Raw genomic sequence first — 26,871 nt, forward strand, 5'->3', positions numbered from 1 at the left:
AATGATTATTTTTTTTACTTCACAGCACCTATCTGCCTGTGTTTTCCATTTCAGTAAAGAACACATTCAGAAGAAATGTAAAGGTTCACCTTATTTAACTATACTGTGCCTTTATTTTACTTCTATAAGCTTTTCTATTGAGAATTCTGTGAATTTCAGCCATATGAATGACATGAGCTTCATATTCTTGCAGACTTTTCAGCTTTACAGGGAAACTACCTACATCTATGGGTAATCCTCTCTCAGTTCATTGATCTGCCCTTGGAGATAGCTAGCATATGTAACTACTTTTAGTTATATTTCCTCACTCTGATGTCCCTATTCAAGTATTTCCCATAGTAAAGTATAACATTTTGTTTACCATACTCACATTACATATTTATCAAGATCACATTGCATAGCTCTTAGACCAAATAGGGAGCATCTGGGATGACGATTAATGGGAGCTAACACAGATGGAGCAGTAAAAGCTGCTCATAAGCATTGTTTGGCTGCATCGGTGTGTTTGTGGACGTCAGCTCTGTATTTAATACAATAAGTTTGGGACTTCTTCACTGTTCCAGCTTTCCATTCCTGTTTCCACCTGTCAATGAATCACCAATTTTCTAACCAATAGGAAACAATGCTCAACATCCCAACTGTATGCAGACTCACCACCATTCCTGATGACCCTGATGATGGTTGTATCATCTGTGTATTTAATAAGTTTGACAGAGGGGTGCTTAGAGGTACAGTCATTAGTGTAGAGTGAGAATAGAATGATGTGATGATAATGATCTAAATTTTATCATCACATTGAACAAAACATGCTGGAGGGATAGGTTCCTGACCCAGAGACTCCCCATACTCTGGAACAGACTGCCCATACATGTCAAGCAGAGCACCTCATTGGCCCTCTTCAAAAGGAACCTTGATGATTGGATGGGAGATAGGAAATTCACCCCGGGGATCATGTCAGTCACCCTGCTAGACAGGGGCCCAGAGAAGTAAATATTGTGGGAACAAATTTCCAGGGAATTGTTATGGCTAGGCTTGCATAGGCCTTAGGGCCGATAGCCTAGTACCAACCTATGAACTTATGAACAGCAGGTGAAACTGGGGGAAATTTACATCTAGCTATCACACGATCAATACAGGTGCCCCCCAGGGATGTGTGCTCTCCCCAGTTCTATTCTCACTCTACACTAATGACTGTACCTCTAAGCACCCCTCTGTCAAACTTATTAAATACTCAGATGATACAACCATCATCAGGGTCATCAGGAATGGTGGTGAGTCTTCATACAGTTGGGATGTTGAGCAACTGGTCCTTTGGTGTAGTCAGAATAATCTGGAGATGAACACTCTTAAAACTGTGGAGATGACAGTGTACTTTAGGAGTGGTACTACAATATTATTCCCCCTCTTTATATTTAATACTGCTGTGTCAGTTGTGGAATACTTCAAATTTTTGGGATCTATAATCTTTGGGACTTGAAGTGGGAGACCAATGTAGGGGCCATCATAAAAAAGGCACAACAGCGAATGCACTTTCTGCTACAGCTAAGGAAGTTCAACCTCCCACAGGAACTGTTGATTCAGTTGTATACAGCAGTCACAGAGTCTGTTCTCAGCTCATCCATAGCAGTGTGGTTTGGATCTTTGTCTAATCATGACAAAAATAGATTACATCGAATAGTCAGGTCTGCTAAAAATATCATTGGTGCTAGTTTGCCCACCTTACAGGACCTGTACTATTCCAGAGTCATGAAAAGGGCATGGAAGATCATCACCGACCCTTCACATCCTGGCCACCATCTTTTTGAACTATTACCATTGGCCAGTGCAGTGGTAGCATTGTTGCCCCACAGCAAGACGTTCTCCCATTCAGTTCTTGGCTGGAGTGTGGGGAGTGCCTTCTGTGTGAAGTCTGCATGTCCTCCCCATGGTTGGGTGGGCATTCGAAAGACATGCATAAATGGGCGTGCCTTCGTTGAAGGTTGAATGTTGAGCTGGCATCTCGGCGTTCATCAAAATCTACTGCCAATCTTTAGCAGACCGGAGTTCTGCTGTGGCAACCCCTAACCAGGAAAAGCTGAAAGACAACAACAACCATTGGCCACGTGTTATACATTAATGCGCACCAAAACAAGCAGATGTAAGAACTTTTTTTTCCCCAAAGGCCATCAAGTTCATAATGGTTAAGCCAGCTTGTTAGGCTGGGATATTTTCTTTTCCCAAGCCTCCAAGGATTCTGCAGTATTGTTTACATATTGTTAATACTTGTTTCTTTCAGAGTTTATTTCAGTATTTCTTGCAATGAGTTGCACTTTGCACATTGTATGTATATGTATATTTACATTTTTTTCTCTTGTTCTTAATACTTGCATGTATGTCATTTGTCTTGTTCTTAATAGTTGTATGTATGTTGTTTATATAATTCATACTTGGAGAGTCACTGAAACCAGAGTTAAATTCCTTGGCCAATAAATGTGATTCTGATTCTGATTGTTGATGGGACTTGCAGAAAATAGGTAATGGACATTTCAGCCGTTACCAGCAGAAAGCTGACAATTTTCAGATCCTTTCTGCTTTGGCAAGAATAATTAAAGCTGGACTTGCCCTTCTTGGTAACTCCAGGTATTTTGATCTGCACAGTTCGACACTGAAGAACTGGTTGCTGTGCACCAGCACATTACTGAGTGAAGGCTTTGGCATTTCCTTGAGCCTTTCAGGCAGCATTTCTGACTCTGTCACATTGCACAAAAGAAAACACTAGAGGTCTCCCTACATGAGTAAGTGTGTTACTGCAACAATGCCTATACAAAAGGTCAGAAGATAAGGTGCATATCACTGCAAGTGGAATCATGTGGTAGGTAAGAATGAAGTCAGTGAAAATGTTTTCATGGCTGTTTGTAGACAACCGTTTAGACCCCAGTTCCTTCTATCAAAATTAAGCTTACAAAAAAGAAAGACGGAGTGCTCAGCAGTCTAAGTAGCCAAAGCCTTAACGCAATTTTAATAATTCTAAAAACAAACAGCGTTTTCGCTACTAAATAAGTGTAGCTTCATCAGAGGCAGACAAACACAGAAAAAAGGCGCCAAACAGAATTTATACTAGTGGCAGCCTAAATAAAATCAGCTGGTATATGTTACATCACTTCCTTGCACAATTAAGATGTCAACAAACACCTATTTCTTAAGCAATTCCAGCTAAGAACTACAACATCTTACCCTTCCATCAAACACAAGTTCGTAAAAAAAACTGTTTACACATATAAAACCTTAATACATGTGAAATAAAAACTTTTTAAAAATATATACTTTTAAAATTTTACAATAAACATTTTAAGTTCATTAAATATGAAAAGAAAATGTATTGCATTTGTATATAACTAGAAAATGGTACAATATATAAGAAATCATCCTATATGTTAAATCAATTCTTGGACTCCACACTAAGCAATAGTTGTTAAATCAATGTAATAAAAACAAGCCTATTATAAAAATAACATATCAACGAAGGTAGGATCTGTATTTCAACACAGGGGCTATGTTGCAGCTTTCATTTAAGCCTGGCATATTAAAGGCATCTAATTTAAGCTGCCATTGTAATTCCAAAATTTCCAATAATAAAGAAATAGGACCTCCCCTGATAGATTTATATTTACAGTCAATACCCATAAAAACGAAGTTATGCCCTTGGTTAGAAACCACATGTTTGGCAAGAGCATTCTCACATTTATTATTTCTGATTGCGTATATATGTTGATATATGCGCTCTCTGAATTTTCTATCTGTTTTTCCGACATAAAATGCCGGACAACAAACACAGAGAGCAACATATATAACAGATTTAGTATTGCAATCAATTCTACTGTTTATCCAATATTTTTTGTTTCCAATAATAAATGAACTCCCAGTTCGCAAAACATGGCACCAGTTACACATCCCACATGTAAAACATCCTTTTGTTTTTTGGAAAGCTTGTATTGGTGCTTTTGTTTGCAATAATTCCTTAATGTTGTGACCTCTCCTAAATGTGAACTTTGGTTTATCACCAAGTTTCTCGACCAAAAAGGAATTATTAGTAATGAAATACCAGTTTTTGACAACAATATCTGATATTTCTTTAGAACTCAAGCTAAAAACAGTAGAAAAGGACAAAGAAAAGTCCCTTCTAGGTTCCTCAATACCTGTAACAGGAACAAGAACTGTATTTGCCCCTTCAGTTGACATAACTTGTTGGCTACAATTAACGGGCCCTTGGTCAAGAATTAAGGGGAACAGTATTCCATTCCTTCTTTTATTGGAAACTTCTAATATCATTTCATCTATAACTAAGGGTGGGTAACCCCTGTCTAAGAAAAATTCTCTAAGAACCACACATTCTTCCTCAAAACCTTTCAGTTCACTACACATCCTAACTGCCCTAATTAATTGCCCTTTAATGATGGCTTTTTTTAGTTTGTATGGGTGGGCACTTGTGTAGTGTAGGAATGAATTAATGTAAGTGTCCTTACGGAAAATAGATGAAATGAATCTGTTATTCCCAATATCTTTCTTTAGTTTAACATCCAAATAATCAATCTCACAGGTGTCAAACTTAGAAGTAAACCTTAGGAATGTTGTTGTACTATTAAAGTATTCTATCAAAAGCCGTGCCTCTTCTTCATTGCCCTTGAACAAAATAAAAATGTCATCAAGGAATCTGGTATAAAAACATATCCTATTTTTCCATGATGCATTGTTTAGGACAAATTTCCTCTCCCAGTGTGCCATGAACAAGTTGGCAACAATGGCTCCACAGGGAGACCCCATGGCGACACCCTGTTTCTGGATATAGAATTCTTTACCAAAAACAAAAAAGTTTGAGGACAGGACTATATCTAATAGTTCTGTAATGTTATTGATGACATCTCTTGGAGCTTTTAATTCAGACAATAATAACTCCAACCACTCTATAGCCTCCAAATGAGGTATAGAAGTGTATAAGTCGACAACGTCAACTGTAACAAAGTTGTACTCGCTGTCAAAAGTAAGATTGTTAATACTTTCTAAAAAGCTCCATGAGTCCTTACAAATACTTGGAAGATGTTCCAAGTATTTGTTTAAGATGGAATCAATATATTTAGCTGATGGATAAGAGATGGAAGACCTTCCATCAACTAATGCCCTCATAGGTGGGTCCCCAAGATTCTTATGAATCTTGGGTATACCAAACATAACAGGCGTTCTTGGTTGAGTGATGTTAATATACTCATAAGTCTCAAGGTCTATCCTCCCCTCAATAAAGAGGTCCCTAAAATACCCCTTAATCCTATGAATATTAGTATTCATCTCATTAAGGGATGAATGGTTGTATGCAGGTGTGTCCAAAACCAGTGACATTTTTTCATTATATAAGTCATGTTCAAAGACAACCAAACCCCCACCTTTGTCAGGTTTCATAACCCTGACAGAGGATTCCTTAAGTTGGTTTAAAGCCTGCAATTGCTCTTTTGATATGTTAAAAATACTTTTCCTAACCCCTTTAGTATTGTGCAAATGCCTGATATCTAATTCGCAGGCATTTTCAAAAATACGTAAGCCTACATGTAAAGGGGGGTTAAAAATGCTCGGAAGCTTTATAGCAACTCTATCTTCATCGTTGGAGTTGTTAAACAACAGCTTTAAATTAAGCTTCCTAACAAAGCACTTCAGATCAATAAGTACTTTAACCACATCAAAATGTCTCGATGGGACAAAATTGTAACCTAAGGAAAGTAACTCAACTAACTCAGGTTCTAACGTCAGTGATGAGAAATTGTAAATAGTGAAATCACCTTTTTTGTTCTTAACAATACTAGGGCAGTTAATGGCTCCTAAAGGTATCGGTTCAACTATTAATTCTTCCAATTCCTGTTCTTCTTCCTCCCCTGGTTCTGATTGGGTCCTTTCCCTAAAAAATGTGAATTATCTTTGTTTGAATTATCATTTTTTGAATTGTTGGTATTGAAAGATTGAGCCTCATTTCCCCCTCCTTTATTCTTGTTTCTATTACTTCTTCTTACTACGTTCCAATTACTAGTAGAAGTAGTAGCTTCCTCCTCATCCAAAACTTGTGTGTCAGTACCTGGACCCTTATCATGCCCAGAAGCCGAGTCATCATCTTGACTAACAAGTTTTGCCAATTTAGGGTAAGCTGTATTGGACGAATAAACTAGCCTGTCCCTAAATAATTTCTTAGTTTTTTGAGTTTTCAGCTTACCCATATAAGAATCGATACTTGCAAAAATGCGTTCGTAATCATATCTGAACTTTTCAAAGGAAACAAACATTCTAATTTCCTCATCTAGTAATTTAATTTCTGTAGTCAAATTATCAATGCATGCAGTATAGTGTTTAATAATCAACTCCAAAAGATCAAGTCCTTGTCTTTGAAACATCGCCTTTAAATCAATAAGAAAAGCATTTTCTTTAATTAAACCCGAGGGTGTAAAATTATTCCTCAAACCCTTGGGTACCATATTTTCAGAAATGCACTGCTTGAAATAAGCAACTTCTAACTGTAATTTACGTATCTTTAAAGTCTTATTGTCCAGAATTTTGAGCTTCTCAGAAACATCAAGTTTACCATCATTGGAACACATAGGACTCTGCACCGGCAGACCATCGCATAAAGGTTGCAAAAAAGATAAAAAGTCACCTGCATTGTTAATCCACTCTGCAGCCGATGAAACGCCAATAAGTGCCTTTCCATTTGTCAATGTATTAGTGGAATGTGAGTCCTCTTTTTGAGTCTCTATGGAACCATTGGAAGCCCGTTGTATCCTTTGCTTCTGTCCCGGTGGTATGGAACTCTGCACAGAACTACTATAGGAAATGTTCTGTACCCGCTTCGGTAAATTCCCGGTAGTGGTTGCTGTTGGTAATAACTGACACGCTACTGAAGAAACGGGATTAATCACCGCACTTCCCTCACTGGTTTCAGCGACTCCACGTACTTCCGTAAAGCCCGGAGGGACTTCTCCAAAGTTGTCCGAAAGTGCAGGGGGACTCTGTCACATTGCACAAAAGAAAACACTAGAGGTCTCCCTACATGAGTAAGTGTGTTACTGCAACAATGCCTATACAAAAGGTCAGAAGATAAGGTGCATATCACTGCAAGTGGAATCATGTGGTAGGTAAGAATGAAGTCAGTGAAAATGTTTTCATGGCTGTTTGTAGACAACCGTTTAGACCCCAGTTCCTTCTATCAAAATTAAGCTTACAAGTACAATTACATTTAAATACAATTACAATTAAAGTAAAAAAATGACCAGATTCAAAGTGCCTCTTTATATGTTAAGTAAGCATATCCTAACAGTTTTTAACAGGTTCTATGTACAGAGAAACATGAAAATAAAAATGGACAATATACAGAGAGATGCATCTGTAAACCTGACCTAAGGAAAGTGTAACTGTGCGGTGACAGAAAGTAGAATAGAGAAAACTCACAAATAGGATGATGGTTTCTTCAGTTATATTTCTCAGTTAATGTATGTTCTTTATTGACATCTTTCCTGAAAAAAAAAAACATACATACTATCAGTGGGCATAGGTGTCTATATTGAAAAGAGGTAATTCAGGGGCACTTACACTGGCAGGTGTATAGTTTTATAACATAAGGTTGTTCTACACTTGAAAGAGTCTGTAGCAAGATGAAGCAGCCACAACAGTGAATCTATCAGCAGTACTGAAGAGACGATGACACGATGTCACAAGTATATGAGCACGTCTCTCAGAATTCCTGCTGACTGAAAACGAGAGGTGGTACAGCTCTGATCACAGAGCTCATTCCCTTAGGATAAGTGAGGGAAGTGACTGAGGTAAACTGGTTCAGAAGCAGGCTCTCTTCTGTTCCCTTCTTATTTTTCAAGCAATTTATTTTAAGCTAACAGGTTTCAAACTGTGAAACCTGCGTTGAGGAACAATTCACTCCTCATAAGCATTCAGATATAAATCATAGCAGAGGTGAGTTTATCTGAAGCACATAAGTGCAGGACAAGAAAACTGTCAGTGAGCTAAAATAAGGAACACCCACACATGACCATTATTCCGAATTGCAAAAGATGCAGTATTCTTGCATTGAATCCCAGTGATGACCAATGTTTCTTGTAGCAGCATGTTTTTAATTGTAAGCACTATGAAAGAGAGCGTAATTCCATGTACTTTCTTTCTTTTCAGCACTGGATTGACGAGTTCCTCATGTGGAAGCCTGAGGAGTTTGATAACATCACAAGGATATCTATCCCCACATCCAGTATCTGGGTACCAGACATACTTATCAATGAGTTGTAAGAAGGACTTTTTTCACAATATATTGTCTCTAGAAAGGGTTAACAGGAATAATACAACCATTTCATTATGGACATAAGGTTTTAGGCATATGCTTGTCTCTTCATTTGCCTATATATATTCTCATGATTAGATAGACTGTCCCCTCTTGAGATTTTGGAAAAAGAAGGGCTAGTTCTTGAATGTGCTGGTTATGTGGCAAATTTACACGTTGTGGCTAAAAATTCACATTTCAACTGTTGGCTCATTTTAGTACTCTGTATTAGCAATGGTATAGATTTCATCCAAGGATTTAGCTACTGATGCATATATTCTAAGTATCAGTTATATACTGTAGGGAAGGAACATTTCTCCCCTCATATACTTTCTATTTTAGTATGAGAAAAGCCATATTTTTCATAAGAAGGATCCATTCATTTTGACTTATTTATGAAATATATCTTTAAATAAGTTATTAAACCCCTTCAGTATGACTGTCTGAAATATATTACAGTTTGTATTAGATACTGTAATGCACATCCTGTGGTATGATGCTGTTTAATGACTTATTTATGAAATATATCTTTAAATAAGCTATTAAAACCCTTCAGTATGACTGCCTGAAATGTATTACAATTTGTATTAGATGCTGTAATGCACATTCTGCTGTGTGGTGCTGTTATATTAGATACTGTAATGCACATCCTGAGGTATGGTGCTGTTGTATTAGATACTGTAATGCACATCCTGCGTTATGCTGTTGTATTAGATACTGCAATGCACATCCTGTTGTGTGGTGCTGTTGTATCAGATACTGTAATGCACATACTGCTGCATGATGCTGTTGCATTAAATACTGTAATGCACATCCTGCTTTGTGGTGCTGTTGTATTAGATACTGTAATGCACATCCTGTGGTGTGGTGCTGTTGTATTAGATACTGTAATGCACATCCTGCTGTGTGGTGCTATTGTATTAGATACTGTAATCCACATCCTGCTGTATGGTGCTGTTGTATTAGATACTGTAATGCACATCCTGTGGTATGGTGCTGTTGTATTAGATACTGTAATGCACATCCTGTGGTATGGTGCTGTTGTATTAGATACTGTAATGCACATCCTGTGGTATGGTGCTGTTGTATTAGATACTGTAATGCACATCCTGTGGTACGGTGCGGTTGTATTACATACTGTAATGCACATCCTGCTGTGTGGTGCTGTTGTATTAGATACTGTAATGCACATCCTGCTGTATGGTGCTGTTGTATTACATACTGTAATCCACATCCTGCTGTATGGTGCTGTTGTATTAGATACTGTAATCCACATCCTGCAGTATGGTGCTGTTGTATTAGATACTGTAATGCACATCCTGCTGCATGGTGCTATTGTATTAGATACTGTAATCCACGTCCTGCTGTATGGTGCTGTTTACTCAGAGTATACAGAGTATAGGTGAATAGATACCTGTGATGCTGGAAGGGTCCCTTGTTTGTTGTACTTTCCAAAAGATGGTCAGAATTGTAAGGTTCACACACTAGTACTGCACATACCTGTTAATACAGACACTGGAAACCCAGAAAATTACAAAAAAAAAAAAAAAACAGGCTTAGAAACAGACCTGCACATTTTTCAAATGTGACAATTTAGGTAACTTTTGGTTTTGTTCTTTTGTCTGTCATTGTATTATAACATGTACCATTATGAATATTTTGATAATGCAAAAGGCATGAGACTGAAACATGTTCCCATGGTTATACATGTGTTGATGAACATTATGTCTGAATGTTACATTTTTATTTAGCAGTATACTGTTTTTAATAATACCTTTTAATTATTAGTTACTGTGTATGTATATATGGGATATTCATAAATGTATGTTAGTTAATATTACTGCAGTGGTGTTGCGTTGAGTAAAATTTTAATTTATGCAACACTAACTCATCTGTTTTTCCACCTGTTTTCAGTGTAGATGTGGGCAAATCTCCAGAAATCCCATATGTTTATGTCTGCCATGATGGAGAAGTTCAGAACTACAAGCCGATCCAGGTGGTTACTGCTTGTAGCCTTGACATCTACAATTTTCCATTTGATGTTCAGAACTGCACCCTCACTTTCACAAGCTGGCTACATACCAGTATGTTCGATTGCTCTCACCTTTAAAAAACAGCTAACAGCTTTACTGTTTTAGTTTTAATTTGTTCAGTGCATGAAATGTGAAATGCAGCACAAGAATGACAGGCGACATCCCAGAAACTGTCTGAAGTTAAGCTTGTGTATGTTTCATGGTGCTGCTTGATACGTACTTCCTATGACTTCTTTTCTATACATGACTCTAGCTCTCAACCTCTTAGATCAAGAAATCTGGACAAAGCCATCAGTAATGGAGGGGGGGGCCCAAATAGGGATACTTTTTAAATATTGTTCTTACAAACACAGACATTTGATAGAATAACAGGTTTTGCATTAGCATGAATTTTCTGGAGTATGAAGTCTGAAACTCAAATGTCTGTCATTATTTTTGACTTCAACCCTTATTGATTTACCAGTAAAACATAGTTTTATCTGAGACGGACCAAAAATATGAGATAAAAATCTGGACACTCTGAGAAAATCTGTACAGCTGGGAGGTAGGATGTCTCCTTATTTATATATCAAATTTGCTATTGACTAAACTGATGTTGTGGGGCATATGACTAGCTTCATATGACTAAAACTGTGTGGGAGTAAGTGATTCAGCTTTGTGACCAGTCAAATTATTCTAGGGCTTAGCTCCATCATGTGATACTTTGACAAAATACACATTCAGTAGTCATGCAAGCTATGAGAGATTGAACTACAAACCTCATTTTACACAATGGGTAATGTTCTAATAATTTCACCTCTATTTTGTTATATTGCAGTAGTAACAGGCAAATCTGCAGAGAGAAATAATTATCCCTGTCAGTCTAATAATAATGAGGCAAGTATCCCAATTTGAATTTTAAAAGAGCAATTATCATTTTTGTTCATCTTTTTATGGGTTCCCCAACTAACCTCAGAGACCCAGGGATCTTGACTGCCATGGCATTAACTCTTTCCTACTGGAGTTGAGAAATGGGCACTGATGTCCATAGGCTATCACACTGATGGGGGTGGCATTTTTGTTTACCCCAGATGCCACATAAACTGTGATGTGAGTGTTGTTTGTATGGAAAGGTTTCCGCATACACTTTCCACCTTATCCTACTAGTCCTATACTGGGGAAGTAGCAGAAAGTACAACATTTTAAAACCTCTCCATGAGAAAGAAGAACTGATCTTTGGCTGTTTGGCCTTTACTGGGTTGTCTGACCCCACTGTCAGCTGATCTCCTGACATTCCGGATGCTGCTCAAACCTCAATCAGTGGCCCCAGTGTCAGCTGATCTCCTGACATTCAGGATGCTGCTCAAACCTCAATCAGTGGCCCCAGTGTCAGCTGATCTCCTGACATTTAGGAAGCTGCTCAAACCTCAATCATTTGCCCCAGTGTCAGTAGATCTCCAGACATTCAGGATGCTGCTCAAACCTCAATCAGTGGGCACAGTGTCTGCTGATCTCCTAACATTCAGGATGCTGCTCAAACCTCAATCAGTGGCCCCAGTGTCAGCTGATCTCCCGACATTCAGGAAGCTGCTCAAACCTCAATCATTGGCCCCAGTGTCAGCTGATCTCCAGACATTCAGGATGCTGCTCAAACCTCAATCAGTGGGCCCAGTGTCTGCTGATCTCCTATCATTCAGGATCCTGCTCAAACCTCAATCAGTGGCCCCAGTGTCAGCTGATCTCCTGACATTCAGGATGCTGCTCAAACCTCAATCAATGGCACTGCAAATGAAAGCTCCCCACTGTGTTCCAAAAGAGCAGCATTACTGGTTGGTTCTTGGACTAAACATATCTGATCCACTTAAAAAATAATTACCTCTTGATAGAATTCTAGTGCATCACAAGTGAAGTATTTATGCTTGGTTTCCAGTGGAGGAAACACAGAGTCTTGGATCAATGCACAATCAGTTAAACTGCAAGAATGGTTTTCTATATTTGTCATCCCAGTAGCTGTAGTAGTAAAGCCAGGTGTGATTAGATATAGTCACACTCTTGGCACAGCTAAGGTGGCAACAATGCACATCACTGCTAGTGGCACTAGAACAGGCGACCTGAACAGTAATACTAGCAAAAGGCTTCCATACAATAATACACAGAAAGAAGGGCTGCAACAGAGTAAAACACATTTTAATTCATGGTCTTAAAAGAGAACAGTTTAGCACTGTACGAAATAAGCATGTTATATCATTATCTTAGGTAAAATCTGTAGTAAGTTAATTAATATGAAGAAAGAATGAATAAAGATCACAGAAAACAAGAAGGGTAAGAAACACAGCAGGTCACGTTCAACAAAAGAGAAGCTGCTAAAACAACATAGTCATAGCATAAAAGCCCTAGAGTCAAAATAAGTTGAGGTTGTGTTCACAATAATTAGCACCAGAACTTTGTGATTATCACACCTGATATCAAGGTAACAAGACAGAGTAATACATCTGTAGCTGTGACTAGCACTGAGTTGTTTTTCATCTTGTTGGGGATCACCTGACATGAGAAATGATGACGTCTTCTTATTATATTATAGGATAAGGCAGTGCTCTAGTCCTGTACTGCTACAGGACACAGGCAGGGTACCGCACATCAGGTAATAGAAAGTTTAATGTGCAGGAGGCTGTACAAGAGGGGGGCAAGAACTGTAGTAGGGGTTTTCCTAAAAGGACAAAATAGGGTGCACTGGGCACACATTTTATTTTCACACAGTAATCAGAAAAAAAAAACATCAGCAGGCAATCATTTTCAGTAGATCAACCAAGAAATTATAAACAGAAACCTGACTAAAGTTTAGGACTGCAAAATACTTTATTCTGGAGCTGATACAATGTTATTTAATAGTCCAGACACTCAAGCAGTTTTGCTTGTAACTTGTAGGTTGACCAATTAAAAATCTACAATCCTCTCGTTTTTTTTTTTTATATTTTTATTTATTTAATTTAATTTAACCAGCATAACTGTCCTGCCTGGTTCTTGCACAGGAAATAGAAATAAAAAGTGAGCACTATAGCTGTGGAGGAGAGGAGATTCAGGAGAGCCAGGAGAAAACACTTTTTCATTGACAGGTAGTAAGGAATTGCCTATGGTAAAGTTACAGTACACACTGCAATGTAGAACTGATGGGAAGAGGTAAAGTACTCATGTAAAATGCATTCAATAACAGGCAGGAAGGCTAGGTATCGAGAAAGCAGTCAAACTAGGCCAGAACAGGGGACTCAGGCAGAGTAAATGAAGACCCAGAAAGTAGGCCATGTGATCCTTATTTGCAGTCAGGTAATACAGTTCCAGTTCCAGCCTGCCTACAATACATTTGTCAAAGCACTATAACAGCAGGTAAAGTTTGGAGTCGGACGTTTTCTTCTCTCTGTTAAATGAAGATGGAAGTATCGAAGCAGTCGTAAACCCCACAGTGTACAGTATATGTAGGACAGGAGCTGTAATTCCCATGATGTCCTCACATATCAGGAATATCTTATGCTGGCCAGGGAAAAGTATGCCATTTATATGCTTTGCAGTAATGGCTATTTGCTTCCTCAAGCGCAGGAATATTCTGGCTTATGGTGTGTAGGAAAGGAAAGGAAAGGAATGAAGGTAGGAAGGGAAAACCCAGCCACTGGGGATTCACAAGCCAGTGTATTTCTTTGTGCCGGTCCCAAGCCCAGATAAATGGGGAGGGTTGCATCAGGAAGGGCATCCAGTGTAAAATGTTCCCAAATCATGCATGTAGAGAACAGTACAGATATACATACCGGATTGGTCGAGGCCCGGGTTAACAATGACCACCACCAGTACTGTTGGCCAACAGGGTTCTGGTGGAAATTGGGCTACTGTTGGCCGAAGGAGGAGAAGAGGAGGAAGGCATGCCCGAAGGCAGGTAAAGGCTAGGACTGTGATAGTGAGGGTCGGAACTTTGAATGTTGGCAGTATGGCTGGTATAAGGACAGAGCTAGCTGATATGATGAACCGAAGGACAGTTGGTATATTGTGTGTGCAAGAGACCAGATGGAAGGGGAGCAAGGCTAGGTGTATTGGAGGTGGGTTCAAATTGTTCTATCATGGTGTGGATGGGAGGAGAAATGGCATAGGCATTATCCTGAAGGAACAGTATGCTAAGAGTGTTTTGGAGGTGAAAAGAGTGTTGGATAGAGTGATGTTTATGAAGCTGGAAATTGATGGTGTAATGATGAATGTTGTTAGTGCATATTCTCCACAAGTTGGGTGTATGATGGATGAGAAAGAAAAATTTTGGAGTGAGTTGGATGAAGTGGTGATGACTGTACCCAAGGGTGAGAGACTGGTGATTGGAGCAAATTTCAATGGGCATGTTGGTGAAGGGAACAGAGGGGATGAGGAAGTGATGGATAGGTATGGTGTTAAGCAAAGGAATGCAGAAGGTCAGATGGTAGTGGATTTTGTAAAAAGGATGGACATGGCTGTGATGAATACATATTTTAACAAGAGGGAGGAGCATAGGGTGACATACAAGAGTGGAGGAAGATGCACACAAGTGGATTATATCTTATGTAGAAGGGCCAGTCTGAAGGAGATTGGAGACGGTAAAGTGGTGGCAGGGGAAAGAGTAGTTAGACAGCATAGGATGGTGGTTTGTAGGATGACATTGGTGATCAAGAAGAGGAGGATGAGTGTGAGGGCAGCACCAAGGATCAAATGGTGGAAATTGAAAAAGGGTAATTGTGAGGTGATATTCAGGGAAGAGTTAAGACAGGCACTGGGTGGCAGTGAAGAGTTACCGAATAGCTGAGTAACTACAGCAGAGCTAGTAAGAGAGATGGCTAAAAAGGTGCTTGGTGTGACATCTGGAAAGAGGAAGGAGGACAAGGAGACCTGGTGGTGGAATGAAGAAGTACAGGAGAGTATACAGAGAAAGTTGGCAAAGAAGAAGTGGGATTGTCAGAGAGATGAAGAAAGTAGACAGGAGTATAAGGAGATGAGGTGCATGGCAAAGAGAGAGGTGGCGCAGGCTAAGGATAAGGCGTATGAAGAGTTGTATGAAAGGTTGGACACTAAGGAGGGAGAAAAGGACCTGTACTGATTGGCTAGACAGAGGGACCGAGCTAGTAAAGATGTGCAGCAGGTAAGGGTGATAAAGGATAATGAGGGAAACATACTCACAAGCGAGGAGAGTGTGTTGAGGAGATGGAAAGAGTACTTTGAGGGGCTGATGAATGAAGAGAGTGAGAGGGAGAGAAGGTTGGATGATGTAAGGATAGTGAATCATGAAGTACAATGGATTAGCAAGGCGGAAGTAAGGATAGCTACGAAGAGGATGAAGAATGGAAAGGCTGTTGGCCCAGATGACATACCTGTGGAAGCATGGAGGTGTTTAGGTGAAATGGCAGTGGAGTTTGTAACTAGATTGTTTAATGAAATCTTGGAAAGTGAGAGGATGCCTGAGGAATGGAGAAAAAGTGTTTTGATACCAATTTTTAAGAATAAGGGTGATGTGCAGAGCTGTAGTAACTGCAGAGGGATTAAATTGATCAGTCACAGCATGAAGTTATGGGAAAGAGTAGTGGAAGCAAGGTTAAGAAGGGAGGTGATGATTAGTGATCAGCAGTATGGTTTCATGCAAGGAAAGAGCACTACAGATGTGATGTTTGCTCTGAGAGTGTTGATGGAGAAGTACAGAGAAGGTCAGAAGGAGTTGCATTGTGTCTTTGTGGATTTAGAGAAAGCATATGACAGGGGGCTTAGAGAGGAGTTGTGGTATTGTATGAGGAAGTCGGGAGTGTCAGAGAAGTATGTAAGAGTGGTACAGGATATGTACGAGGGTAGTGTGACAGCGGTATGGTCTGCGGTGGGATTGACGGATGCGTTCAAGGTGAAATTGGGATTACATCAAGGATCAGCTCTGAGCCCTTTCTTATTTGCAATGGTGATGGACAGGTTGACAGATGAGATCAGACAGGAGTCCCCGTGAACTATGATGTTTGCAGATGACACTGTGATCTGTAGTGACAGTAGGCAACAGGTGGAGGAGACCCTGGAGAGGTGGAGGTATGCTCTAGAGAGAAGAGGAATGAAGGTCAGCAGGACTAAGATAGAATATATGTGTGTGAATGAGAAGGAGGATAGAGGAATGGTGAGGATGCAGAGAGTAGAGGTGGTGAAGGTGGATGAGTTTAAATACTTGGGATCAACAGTTCAGAGTAATGGTGAGTGTGGAAAAGAGGTGAAGAAGAGAGTACAGGCAGGATGGAGTGGGTGGAGAAGAGTGTCAGGAGTGATTTGTAACAAACGAGTACCAGTAAGAGTGAAAGGGAAGGTCTACAAGAGGGTAGTGAGACCAGCTATGTTATATGGGTTGGAGACAGTGGCACTGACAAAAAGGCAGGAGTCAGAGCTTGATGTGGTAGAGCTGAAGATGTTAAGATTTGTACTGGGTGTGATGAGGATGGACAGGATCAGGAATAAGTATATTAGAGGGTCAGCCTGGTTGGAAGGTTTGGAGACAAAGCCAGAGAGGCAAGATTACATTGGTTTGGGCATGTGCTGAGGAGGGATGCAGAGTATATTGGGAAAAAGATGCTAAGGATGAAGCTGCCAGGTAACAGGAAAAGAGAAAGCCTAAGATAAGGTTTATGGATGTAGTTAGAGAGGACATGCAGCTGGTTGGTGTGACAGAGCAAGATGCAGAGGACAGGAAGAAATGGAAACAGTTGATCTGCTGTGGTGACCCCTGATGGGAGCAGTCGAAAGAAGAAGAAGAAGAAGATGGTGTGTAGGAAAGGGTGAAGAAAAATAAACAAATAAAAAAATAATTTCAGGGGTGACGATATATTAGTCAATAGCACTTTATCAAGCACTCAGTGATTAAGACAAATTTCACTATTAAGCTTTGTCGGTTACAAGTTAATAACTCCCATCATTCTCCATAAATAATCACCAAACAACCTTGTGACATGTTAAAATCAAAATGATAGTCACCCACTTCATATAATATATGTATAAATCAAATACATAATATCTGTAATAACATAAGGGAAGAGAATATATAATAACCAATAATCCTGTATAAATTAAGAAGCATCATTCAGACCTGGTAAGATAAGCATCCCCAGTTTAATAATCCATTTCTTTCTATTTTACATAACCAATCATACAAATTATTTATTGAGTTTATGATAAAAGCGTTTATCAGAAATAATTAATCCAAGAAGTTGCCTTACAACTACATGGGTGTCTTTTTGGCACTGCAACATGAAAATATAATGGTGAAAGATAATTTTGTTACTCTACTAGTGAAGTTGGCAATGCCCAATTTTAACCTAATTAAGCAAGAGAACAGGGGTCAGATAAAGAACTTGCATGTAATTGGAGTCGCAGGAAAAGAGGAAGGGATAGGCTGTGTTTCTGACAGAAACGATTGTGGTCCGCATCAGCTGGTAAGCAAACTGTAATGGAATAGTACAAGCATAGTAGGTTTCATAGCCTAGTACCAAGAGAGTTACCCAGGTAGCCTTGGTATATTTTAAAGGAATCTTTGTCCATGTACTTAAGTAACAGATTTTGCCACAGCTTTGGAAGTCAGGTATTTTTTTAATAACTTTTCTTTTCAAATGTGTAGAGAACATGCCCACTTACTGGCGGTTATACGGGAATGTTGGGTTTAAGAACTTAAAGTAGATGATTTTGTAAAGTGCTCTTTTCAAGGTGTTTCATTTTTTTTCCTTTGGGGTAAAATGCTTTGTTGATATGCAAGACGTAACCTGGTATATGAGTATGACCCCAAAGAAAAAGTTCAGGGTGTGAGTAGGATCATTTCTTGCTGTAGGATATAGGACCTGTTGGGAAGAATAAATATTGGGAAGGTAAACTGCAGAGATGGATACCTGTGCAAGATCAGGTTTCATTTTTTATTGGACTACAAAGGAGTGTCAGTGTCGTTATTTAATGTTTATAAAATTACACACATACGGTCATTAATTTTTTAGGCATTCTTGTGTTTTGTGGGTACTTTTACTGGCTGAAATTTCTTGGTTGGGAATATTTCACTGGCATAAAGCTGTACAAGTCTTTCAAATATTTTTCTAACACAATGATCGTATGTAATCTACCAAGTGAGATCAACATAACGCAGGGATATGTGACCTCTGCTTTGTTTTTTTTCCCTATATAGGTATATCAGAAGAAGGCAGTTTCTGTTGTTCATTATGCATGCATTCTATGAAAAGTTTTTCTTCTTCTAAGTGTTGTAGCCTCTCCTTTTCTCAATGTAAATTAAAAGCAGTTTTGTTTGTAAATTGTAGTTGCAAACTACAAGGTTAAAGGTATGGCCAATGAAATAGTTAAAGTCAGTGATGTCCCTTTTGCTAGGTTAGGGGGTCTCAAGATGTATAGCAGAAATGATATATTAGGCAGTACCAAAAAGCTAGCTAAGATGATGAGTTTCCTCTATTGCTACAGATGGTTTGAGATCTGTTACTACATTCTGTGGGGAACTGCACTTTTTCTAATGGTGTAAGTAGTTCAGGCATGTGTTATAGTCACTGCTATAGGAAAAAAGATGCTGCTGGAAAATAAATCACAAGGAATGGTGACTGGTTCCTTAGTATGCTATAACTGGCCCTGAGCATACTAACGGACTGGTTCACCAGTTTACATAGACAAATTGGAAAAAGTGAGTTTTGTATTACACCATGAAGCTTATAAAATCATTTATCCTTTGGATTAGGCAATGATAGGGGAACCCAGTTTTGATGTTTTATATAAAAAAAGAAATGCCAGGTTTACCTCTCAACTGTCTAGATTTTTGCAGAATGTCCAGATTTTTGCCTCAAAATTTCAGTCTCCTCCTCATAACATTTTTGATTTTCTGGCAAATCACTGGGATGATCTTAGAATCAAATAAGTAAATACTATCATGCATTTGAGTTTCACACTTCATATCCTTTAGAAAATGTATTTTAATACATACCGTGTTATTGTAGCAACTTTCTAAGTTTATAAGAGCAATATTTAAAATCTGTTCCTATTTCTGGGCCTTTGTACCCCCATTATGTCAGGCTTTGCCCGCATTTTATAGGTTAAGAGCTTGACAGGTATGATTGCCAGGGCTGTCTGGCATATCAAATACATAGGCAAATGTAAATACAGATATAAGAAAGTGGTTCCATGAAGATAAGAAGGGTGAGACATACAGAAAGCGGTATACTTAAGACTTTCCATATAGAAAATGAAAAGAATATAGGTTGTAAAGATGAGTTAGGAACAGTCTGAGATTCCCTTTCCCTCATTTGCATCTGCGCATGTTAAAACTTCAAAACGTACAAAACATGCCAACAGTATATAATATAGATCAGTACTTCAAAAGTACTTTGCTTTTCCGTGAAGCAGGGAGATGTGCTTCTAGTAGTAAATTCAGTCTCACATTGAAAATAATTTGGCATACAGAGTAGGGAGTGATAGAAAATATGATGAGCGCTTGCTAACACTGCAAAATGATAACTTGAGACCAAACGTCTTTGAGTACTAGACATTATCGAGTGCACATAGGGAGAAGCCTGGGTATAGTTCCCTATAAGAATGGTTGAAATTAGGTTTCATGGGCCTTGATGCTGTAAATGTTTCTTTAGAGAAGTGAATAAAGGGTAATGATGGTACAATGCTGCATTTTATTTTAAAGAGGGGCTGGAGTTATTTTCTCTGTGTTAAATATAACGTAATACCTAAGATCTGAAGTTTTAATGCATGAGTGTTAAAAAAGTAAACAGCTTTTATAAATACCTGTCAGCAATTATTGTATACAACAGGCAACAAGGGGTTTATCACGGCTTTGGAATAAAATAACGGACAGTCTGAAAGTACTGGGATGCCTCGTATGACATAAGGGTGTATTTTTATTATTATAAAGTTTTCACTGGGCTAGCCTTAAGTAACAGTGGGTCAAAGAGCACATAGTGTGTAATAAGCAAAAGACAGTGAGGCAATATAGGGGCTTCTGTGACTATAAATGCTTTATATGCCTTTTGGAAGTCAACATGATGATGATAGGAGTAAAGGCTACGAGGCAGTTGGGATGGGGGAACAAGAGAGTTTCCTGGTGTTACTGTTATCAGAGGATAACAGTATGGGTATGGTTATATCTCTGTGGAGGGTGACAGAGGTGAGTTTCGTGTGAAGTATGTTATGTTTTCTTGTGACTGCTTTATTAGACATATGGTTGTAGGTCTGATTCCAGACTGGAATTCTATTAGATGACAGCATAGCTAAGTCACAATTAGGGTATATAAATACATTTTTATATCAGTTTAAAACAAACCAAGTTCATGGGAGACATGTTCTGTTGGGTGAGTAGGTTTGGCAGACAGAGAATGCAAGGAACAGAAGTAGATTTTCTGGATTATTAATGGGCAGTTACATATAAGTTGCATATAAAAATGTTAACAAGTTAACATAAAATGTAGGTTCACTGACAGGATGCAGTTTGGAAGTGGATGACATGATGATAGGGAGGAGGCTTGACTTTCAATGTATCCAAGAGATAAGATGGAAGGGCAGTACAGCAAAGCCACTTGGCTCGGGATCCAGAGTCTACAACTCAGGAGGGGGACAGGCTAGAGATGGTGTGGGAATTGTGGAGAGACAGGCTTCAGAAGGAAGGAGGGATATCATCATAATTAATTACAGACTCTTGGCAATCAGACTCCAGTGTAATGATATGGGAGTATTCATAATCTCAGCCTATGCCCCAGAGCAGGGTTGTGATAGTGAAAAGCCACTCGGGTAGAATCCATGATTGCAAAGTCATCCCCAGTGAAACAGCCCACAGCATAAACTACTGGTTGCTGTAATTAGCTGCAAGCAGTGGTCAGAGAAGGCCCGAAGGTCAACAGAGACCAGGCTGTAGACCTGGAAGTTGACTGGAGAGAAAATACAGCAGTTCAAGGAATTACTCAGGGCTGTAGCACCCCAAGAAGAGGAGGAAATAGATGAAGCTGAAGAAGAATGGCAGCACCTCAAAACAGCATGTGTCAGGAGGACCACAGAACAGATATGTGGCTGAGCCAGGTATGGAAATAAGATACATAAGGAAATCTGGTGGTGGAAAGTAGATGTCCAGGAAGTGATCAAAAGCAAACAGGAGTGCAGGAGATAGAAAAGACCAACCAGGCTAGGAAGGAATACTGGTTGATTAACAAAGAAGCTAAGAAAGGAGTTGGCAATAGCAAAGAACAGGGCATCGGAGGCACTCAACTAACATCTGGGAAGTGGCTCATTAGGTAGTACATAGAAACTATATCGGGTTACAAGACAAAGACAAAAAGCTAAAGAAGATAATTACCCTTCATAAGGGATGCTAGCAGCAACCTGCTGACCAGTCCACAGGATATCAAAGGCAGATGGAAGGAGTATTTTCAGCAGCTTCTGAATGAAGAAAACTCCGCAGAAGCTGTACTGCCCCAGAAACAGCCTACAGTGTGAGAAGAAGAGGAGCCCAGCCTAGAAGAAGTAAGAATAGCACTACAGAAAATGAAGTTAGGGAAAGCAGCAGGTTCAGATGAGGTCACAGCAGATATGATATGGGTGTTGGGTGAGATAGGGGAGAAATGGCTCCTGAGGGCACTCATAGCAGTGTGGAGAGAAAGGCATATCCCAGATGACTAGAGAATAAACATACTCATGCCAGTGTACAAGAACAAAGGGGACATCCAAAACTGTGGGTGGTACAGAGGGATCAAACTCCTACCACATTGCATGAAAGTTCTGGAGAGGGTGATTGATAAACAGATACGCAGAGTAGTAGAGAGTGAGATGGGAGATAAGCAGTTCGATTCCGATCAGGATGCAGCACAACTGACCCAATCCTTGCAGTAAGACAGATAGTTGAGAAGATGCTAGAGATAAAGAAAGAGTCCAACAGGGCATTTCTAGACTTGGAGAAATCATATAACAAGGTCCCAAGGAAAGCTGATCTGTGCAGTACTGCGGTGGTTTGAAGTCCCAGAAACATTGGTAGAATTAGTGCAGGCTATGAATAAGGGCTCAATGACTCAAGGCAAACAGTGTTCGGCCTCACAGAGGGGTTTCCAGTGGGAGTGGGTGTACACCAGGGTTCAGCTCTGAGCCCATTGCTGTTCATACTGGTAATGGACTACATTAGCAAACAGGATGGAGGGGACAGATCAACCAAGTTATTGTATGCAGACAATGTGGCATTACAGGTAGACGCGGAGCAAGAACTTCAGCAATGGATAGGGGAATGAAATGCAAAACTAAAGGCACATGGGATGAAACTAAGCACAGATAAGATAGCGGTAATGGCAGCAAATTGGGGAAATCAGAAGAAGTTGAGAATTGAGATAGAATGGAAGATAGTGGAGCAGGTAAATAGATTCAAGTATCTGGGAGGAGTGGTTGAGAGAAGGGAAGTCTGAATGAAGAGGTCAAAGCTAGAATCAGATGGGCTGAAGTCAACTGACATAGAGTCTCAGGTGTAGTCTATGACAGATGCATGCCAAAAGAAGCTGAAAAGTAAGGTGTACAAGACAGTGCTGTGTCCAGTGCTACTGTATGGTACAGAAACCTGGGCAGTAAAGGCAGAGCAGATGAAGAAGCTAGAGGTGATGGCGATGAAGTGCCTGAGAAGGGTGGTAGGATGCTCACTGTGGGACAGACGAAGAATAAAAACAGAAGCCAAAGTAGCTCCAATTGCAGAAAAGATCAAAGAGATCAGATTACAGTGATTTGGACATGTGCAGAAAAGCAGAAGACTATCGGGTGAAGAAGATTTGAGACAGACAGGAATAAGCTAAGAATAAAGAAGAACATCCAGCAAAGAGGTGGATGAATTGTGTGAAAGAAGATCTGCAACAGTCAGGTATGAGTGTTGAAGAAGCAGGAGTGTGCCAATGAATCGAGAGAGAGATGTCGACAGTTAACATGATACCCCTATTCCATGTAGAAAATGGGAAAAAAAGAGGCTGCTGATGATAACAAAAAATACAACAGTAGATGCAAGAAACTGTGCCAATGGTCAAGTGAACTGCATTTTATGTGCACAGCTCTTTGTTGTTATATTTCCTGTACTATAAATAGGAAAGAGCTACTATGCAGAAAAACAGTACTTTCGTCAAATAACTTTGGAGTTTGTCAGGTTTACAGTGCCACTATTCAGTCAGATTATATATAAAAATAAAGTATTTGTTTCTGCCTGCTGTCCATACTGATAAGGTGTCCTTTCCTCTTACAAACTTAGACAAGTAGCTAGAGTAACATGATGTGTGCTCACCTGCATTTTCGGCAGGGTACAATCTCTGAAACTCAAATATATGTGACTATTCAGTGACTTCAATCCTTTGTGCTTTGTCAGAAAACCACAGACTTTAAGAGGAACAGACGAAATAAATGGGCAAAAATCTGGACAGTTTAGAGGCATGGCAATGCGAGTACATATAAACGTAAGGGACTGAGTTACACTGCCTTTCTGACAATGCTTGCTAATGGCTTTATGGCTTTGAATGCCAGCAAAACACTTAGCATTTTATTTTTCTTTTTTTTTTTTACTATAACTAGTACTACATAGAGCAGAGAAAACTCTATGCACTACAGAGAATTATGATCAGATCTCCTATCAGAACCCTAAATTATGTTTGCTGACATGTTTGCCAAGATTCACCTCTCAAATTTTGCTCTCAAGGTGAATTTCTTGGTATCCACATTTCGAGCCCATAATAAATGGGTAACAATTGGCGACCCACTCATAATCCCCCCATATTATATAAGAGGAGTCACAAGCTTGCTATATTAAACGTTTTATTAGCTAGCTTTTTGAATTGAAGCACACTTTTATTGAAGAATGCCAGCATTTGCTTCAGGAGGATTTGTACATAGTATAGGGTGGAAGTGGACTTTTGCCCTTTCCCCACTGTTGTGCAATTTTATAGTTATTAAATATAAGAGGTAGGGGAACACTGTCTTCTTTTTTTACTTTGACCATTTAGATAATTTGTAGTTGATATTCTGAATGTTGATCAGTGATGTTGTGAAATAATATCATATGTTCCTCTGTGTGTGCATATGTGTGTGCGGGTCTATGTTAAATGTTCGAACATCCAAAATGTCGAACATTACATGGTCGAGACCAAATGTTCGACATTTGGAATGTTTGAACATAAAAAATAAATAAATAAATAAAATGCAAAAAAAAAAAACTTTAACAGTGTAGGCAGGGGGGCAAGCCCCCCTGCACCCCCCCCCCACATGGGATGCTGCGCACCCCACACCCCTTACTTAAATACACCAACTCCGAGACCGTACTTCAGTGCAGAAAAGGGAAATTCTCCCTATCTGCACCATATGGTGCCATTGAAAGTCTATCTTCGAGCACTCAAAATTTTGAACGTTTGGTTTCGACCATGTAACATTCGAAATTTTGTGCGTTGGAAGATTTGACAGGTACCCTGTGTGTGGGTGCAGAAATCTATTTATTTACTATTATACATTTGTTTACCAGGAAAGTATGGCTGGATGCATGTCCTTTTTCAGCAGAGGTCCAGGGAGAAAACTCTACATAGAACATAATACATATAGTTTAACAACATTTGATTAGAAGTGATCAAACAGTGAAATACATGGAGTATAGTTTAAAACAATCTGGTCCTGTATGTTAACTAAGTAACCAGTTACAAGAGTAAGAGACATTAAAGCCTGGGTAATACAGCATGGAATCTATAAACAGATACTATAGTGAGTCAGAATATTCAAGTAAAGTGCAGGTAAGCAAGAATAGAAAAAGAGACACATATGCAGCCAGATGGTATTTTTTGTGTAGGACTTAGATGGTTATTTTTAGGTAGAGTATTCCTGCTTGTCATGGGGACCAATTGTCCTACAGTGAGTGTAGTGTTATTAACTGTAAAGAAGAGGTATTACTATTGGCTGTTAGAAATGGTTTAGTCAGGGGCAGAGCAAGAGCACAGCCATTTGTTGGAAAAATGATTTTTTAGCTTTTTTTTAAATTGAGACAGCGTTGAAGTTATTGTGATATCATATGGTAAGGCATTCCAGATTTTGCCAATGTAACTTGAGAAGAGGGATTCTCCAACTTGCTTATTGGTTTTATTGATCTTAATAAGGTGTCTGTTGGTGGAGTGGAGGGTTCTGGTAGTGGAATACGGTTGAAGTAATATTTGAAGGGCTTGAGTTTTATCAGGTTGATAGAAAAGCTTTTGTGCCAAGGTTGACTGGTTAAGGAGAAGGCGTTGGAGATGGGGAAGCTCAAGCCAGTTGAGATTTTTAAGCACTAAACAGTGGTATGATCAAAATGGTGAGCTTGCAGTGTATCTGGCTATTTTATTGTAACAGGATTCCAGTTTTGCTAGTTCTCATTTTCTTAGGCTTGTAAGTATGGGAGATGCATAAAGCAGTGTAGAGATCAGGTAGGATTGGGCAATGGTAGCCTTAGTGTTTGTTGTGAAGCAGCGTTTGTTTCTATGCAGTGTTCCTATTTTTTATGTACTTTTGATACTGTTTGGGATATGTGGATGTCAAATCTCATGTTGCAATCAATTTCAACTCCTAGAAGTTTGGTGTGAGGTGAGGAGGAGATGAGGGTGTTATTTAATGAAATGATGTTAAATGTGGCAGTTGTTTTATTGGGTTGGAAGATCATGAGTTAGTTTTTTTTGGGATTCAGGATTACTTGGTAGTTTGCTAGCCAGGTCTCTACTGCTAGAAAGGATTGTTGTGTTAGCATTTGAAGTTCCAGTATAGTAGTAGCATCACATATCCCTGTCGAATCATCGACTTACTGAATTAGTGAGGCTTGTGGGGTAGCAGTATGGAGGTTATTTGTAAATATTGTAAAGAGTAGGGGGCTAATATTGAGCCTTGTGGGACTCCTAGTGTCACTGGGAGAAGGGATTATAGTGTTTGTTGCCAACGTACTGCCTTCTGGCGATCATATAGGTAGTCTTGGAACCAAGTAAGGGTACTTTGGCATAGGTTTAACTCTGAGAGGACATTTAGAAGTTTATCATGCAAGACCATATGAAAGGCTTTTGATAGGTCAAGGAATATAGAGGATACAAAGCTGTTATTGTTTCTGTGAAGAGTAACCATATTAGTAAATGACAGTAGTGCGGTGGTAGTACTGATATGGTTGGAAGCCAGGGTGAGTGTTGGTTAGTAGTTTATTAGTTTGCAGGTAATCTGTGATTTGTTTCTGAACTATTCTCTCAAGTATTGTGGGAAGTGGTGATAAAATTGCCATTGGGCGCTACTTAGATAAGTCTGTTGATGTGCCTCCTTTATGAATCGTATAATATGAGAGGTTTTCCAGATGGTAAGGACATGATGTTTTGATGTGGCTCTATTCATAAGAATGGACACTGGGTACGTAATAACCTCAGCAGTTATTTTTAAAAATTCAGCAGGTACGTTGTCTGCTACTTGTACAGTGGGTTTTAGTTTTTTTGAGTACATTTTTTATTGTATCTGTTGATATAGGTTACAGGG

At 39.2% G+C, this 26,871-nt stretch overlaps 1 protein-coding gene across 2 annotated transcripts in view; it reads left to right on the forward strand.

Moving 5' to 3' along the window:
• Positions 1-26,871, forward strand: part of HTR3A (5-hydroxytryptamine receptor 3A) — a 233,366-nt gene that overhangs the window by 104,860 nt on the left and 101,635 nt on the right. For both annotated transcript variants that reach the window (XM_044081074.1, XM_044081075.1), the window contains exons 4-5: positions 8,188-8,297; positions 10,247-10,416. In XM_044081074.1, coding sequence (XP_043937009.1) covers positions 8,188-8,297; positions 10,247-10,416 — 280 coding nt within the window. The remainder of the gene's footprint in view (positions 1-8,187; positions 8,298-10,246; positions 10,417-26,871) is intronic.

The sequence above is a fragment of the Protopterus annectens genome, chromosome 8.part0 (assembly GCF_019279795.1).
Source record: "Protopterus annectens isolate FY-2018-M chromosome 8.part0, PAN1.0, whole genome shotgun sequence".
In the NCBI taxonomy this organism is placed as follows: domain Eukaryota; kingdom Metazoa; phylum Chordata; order Ceratodontiformes; family Protopteridae; genus Protopterus; species Protopterus annectens.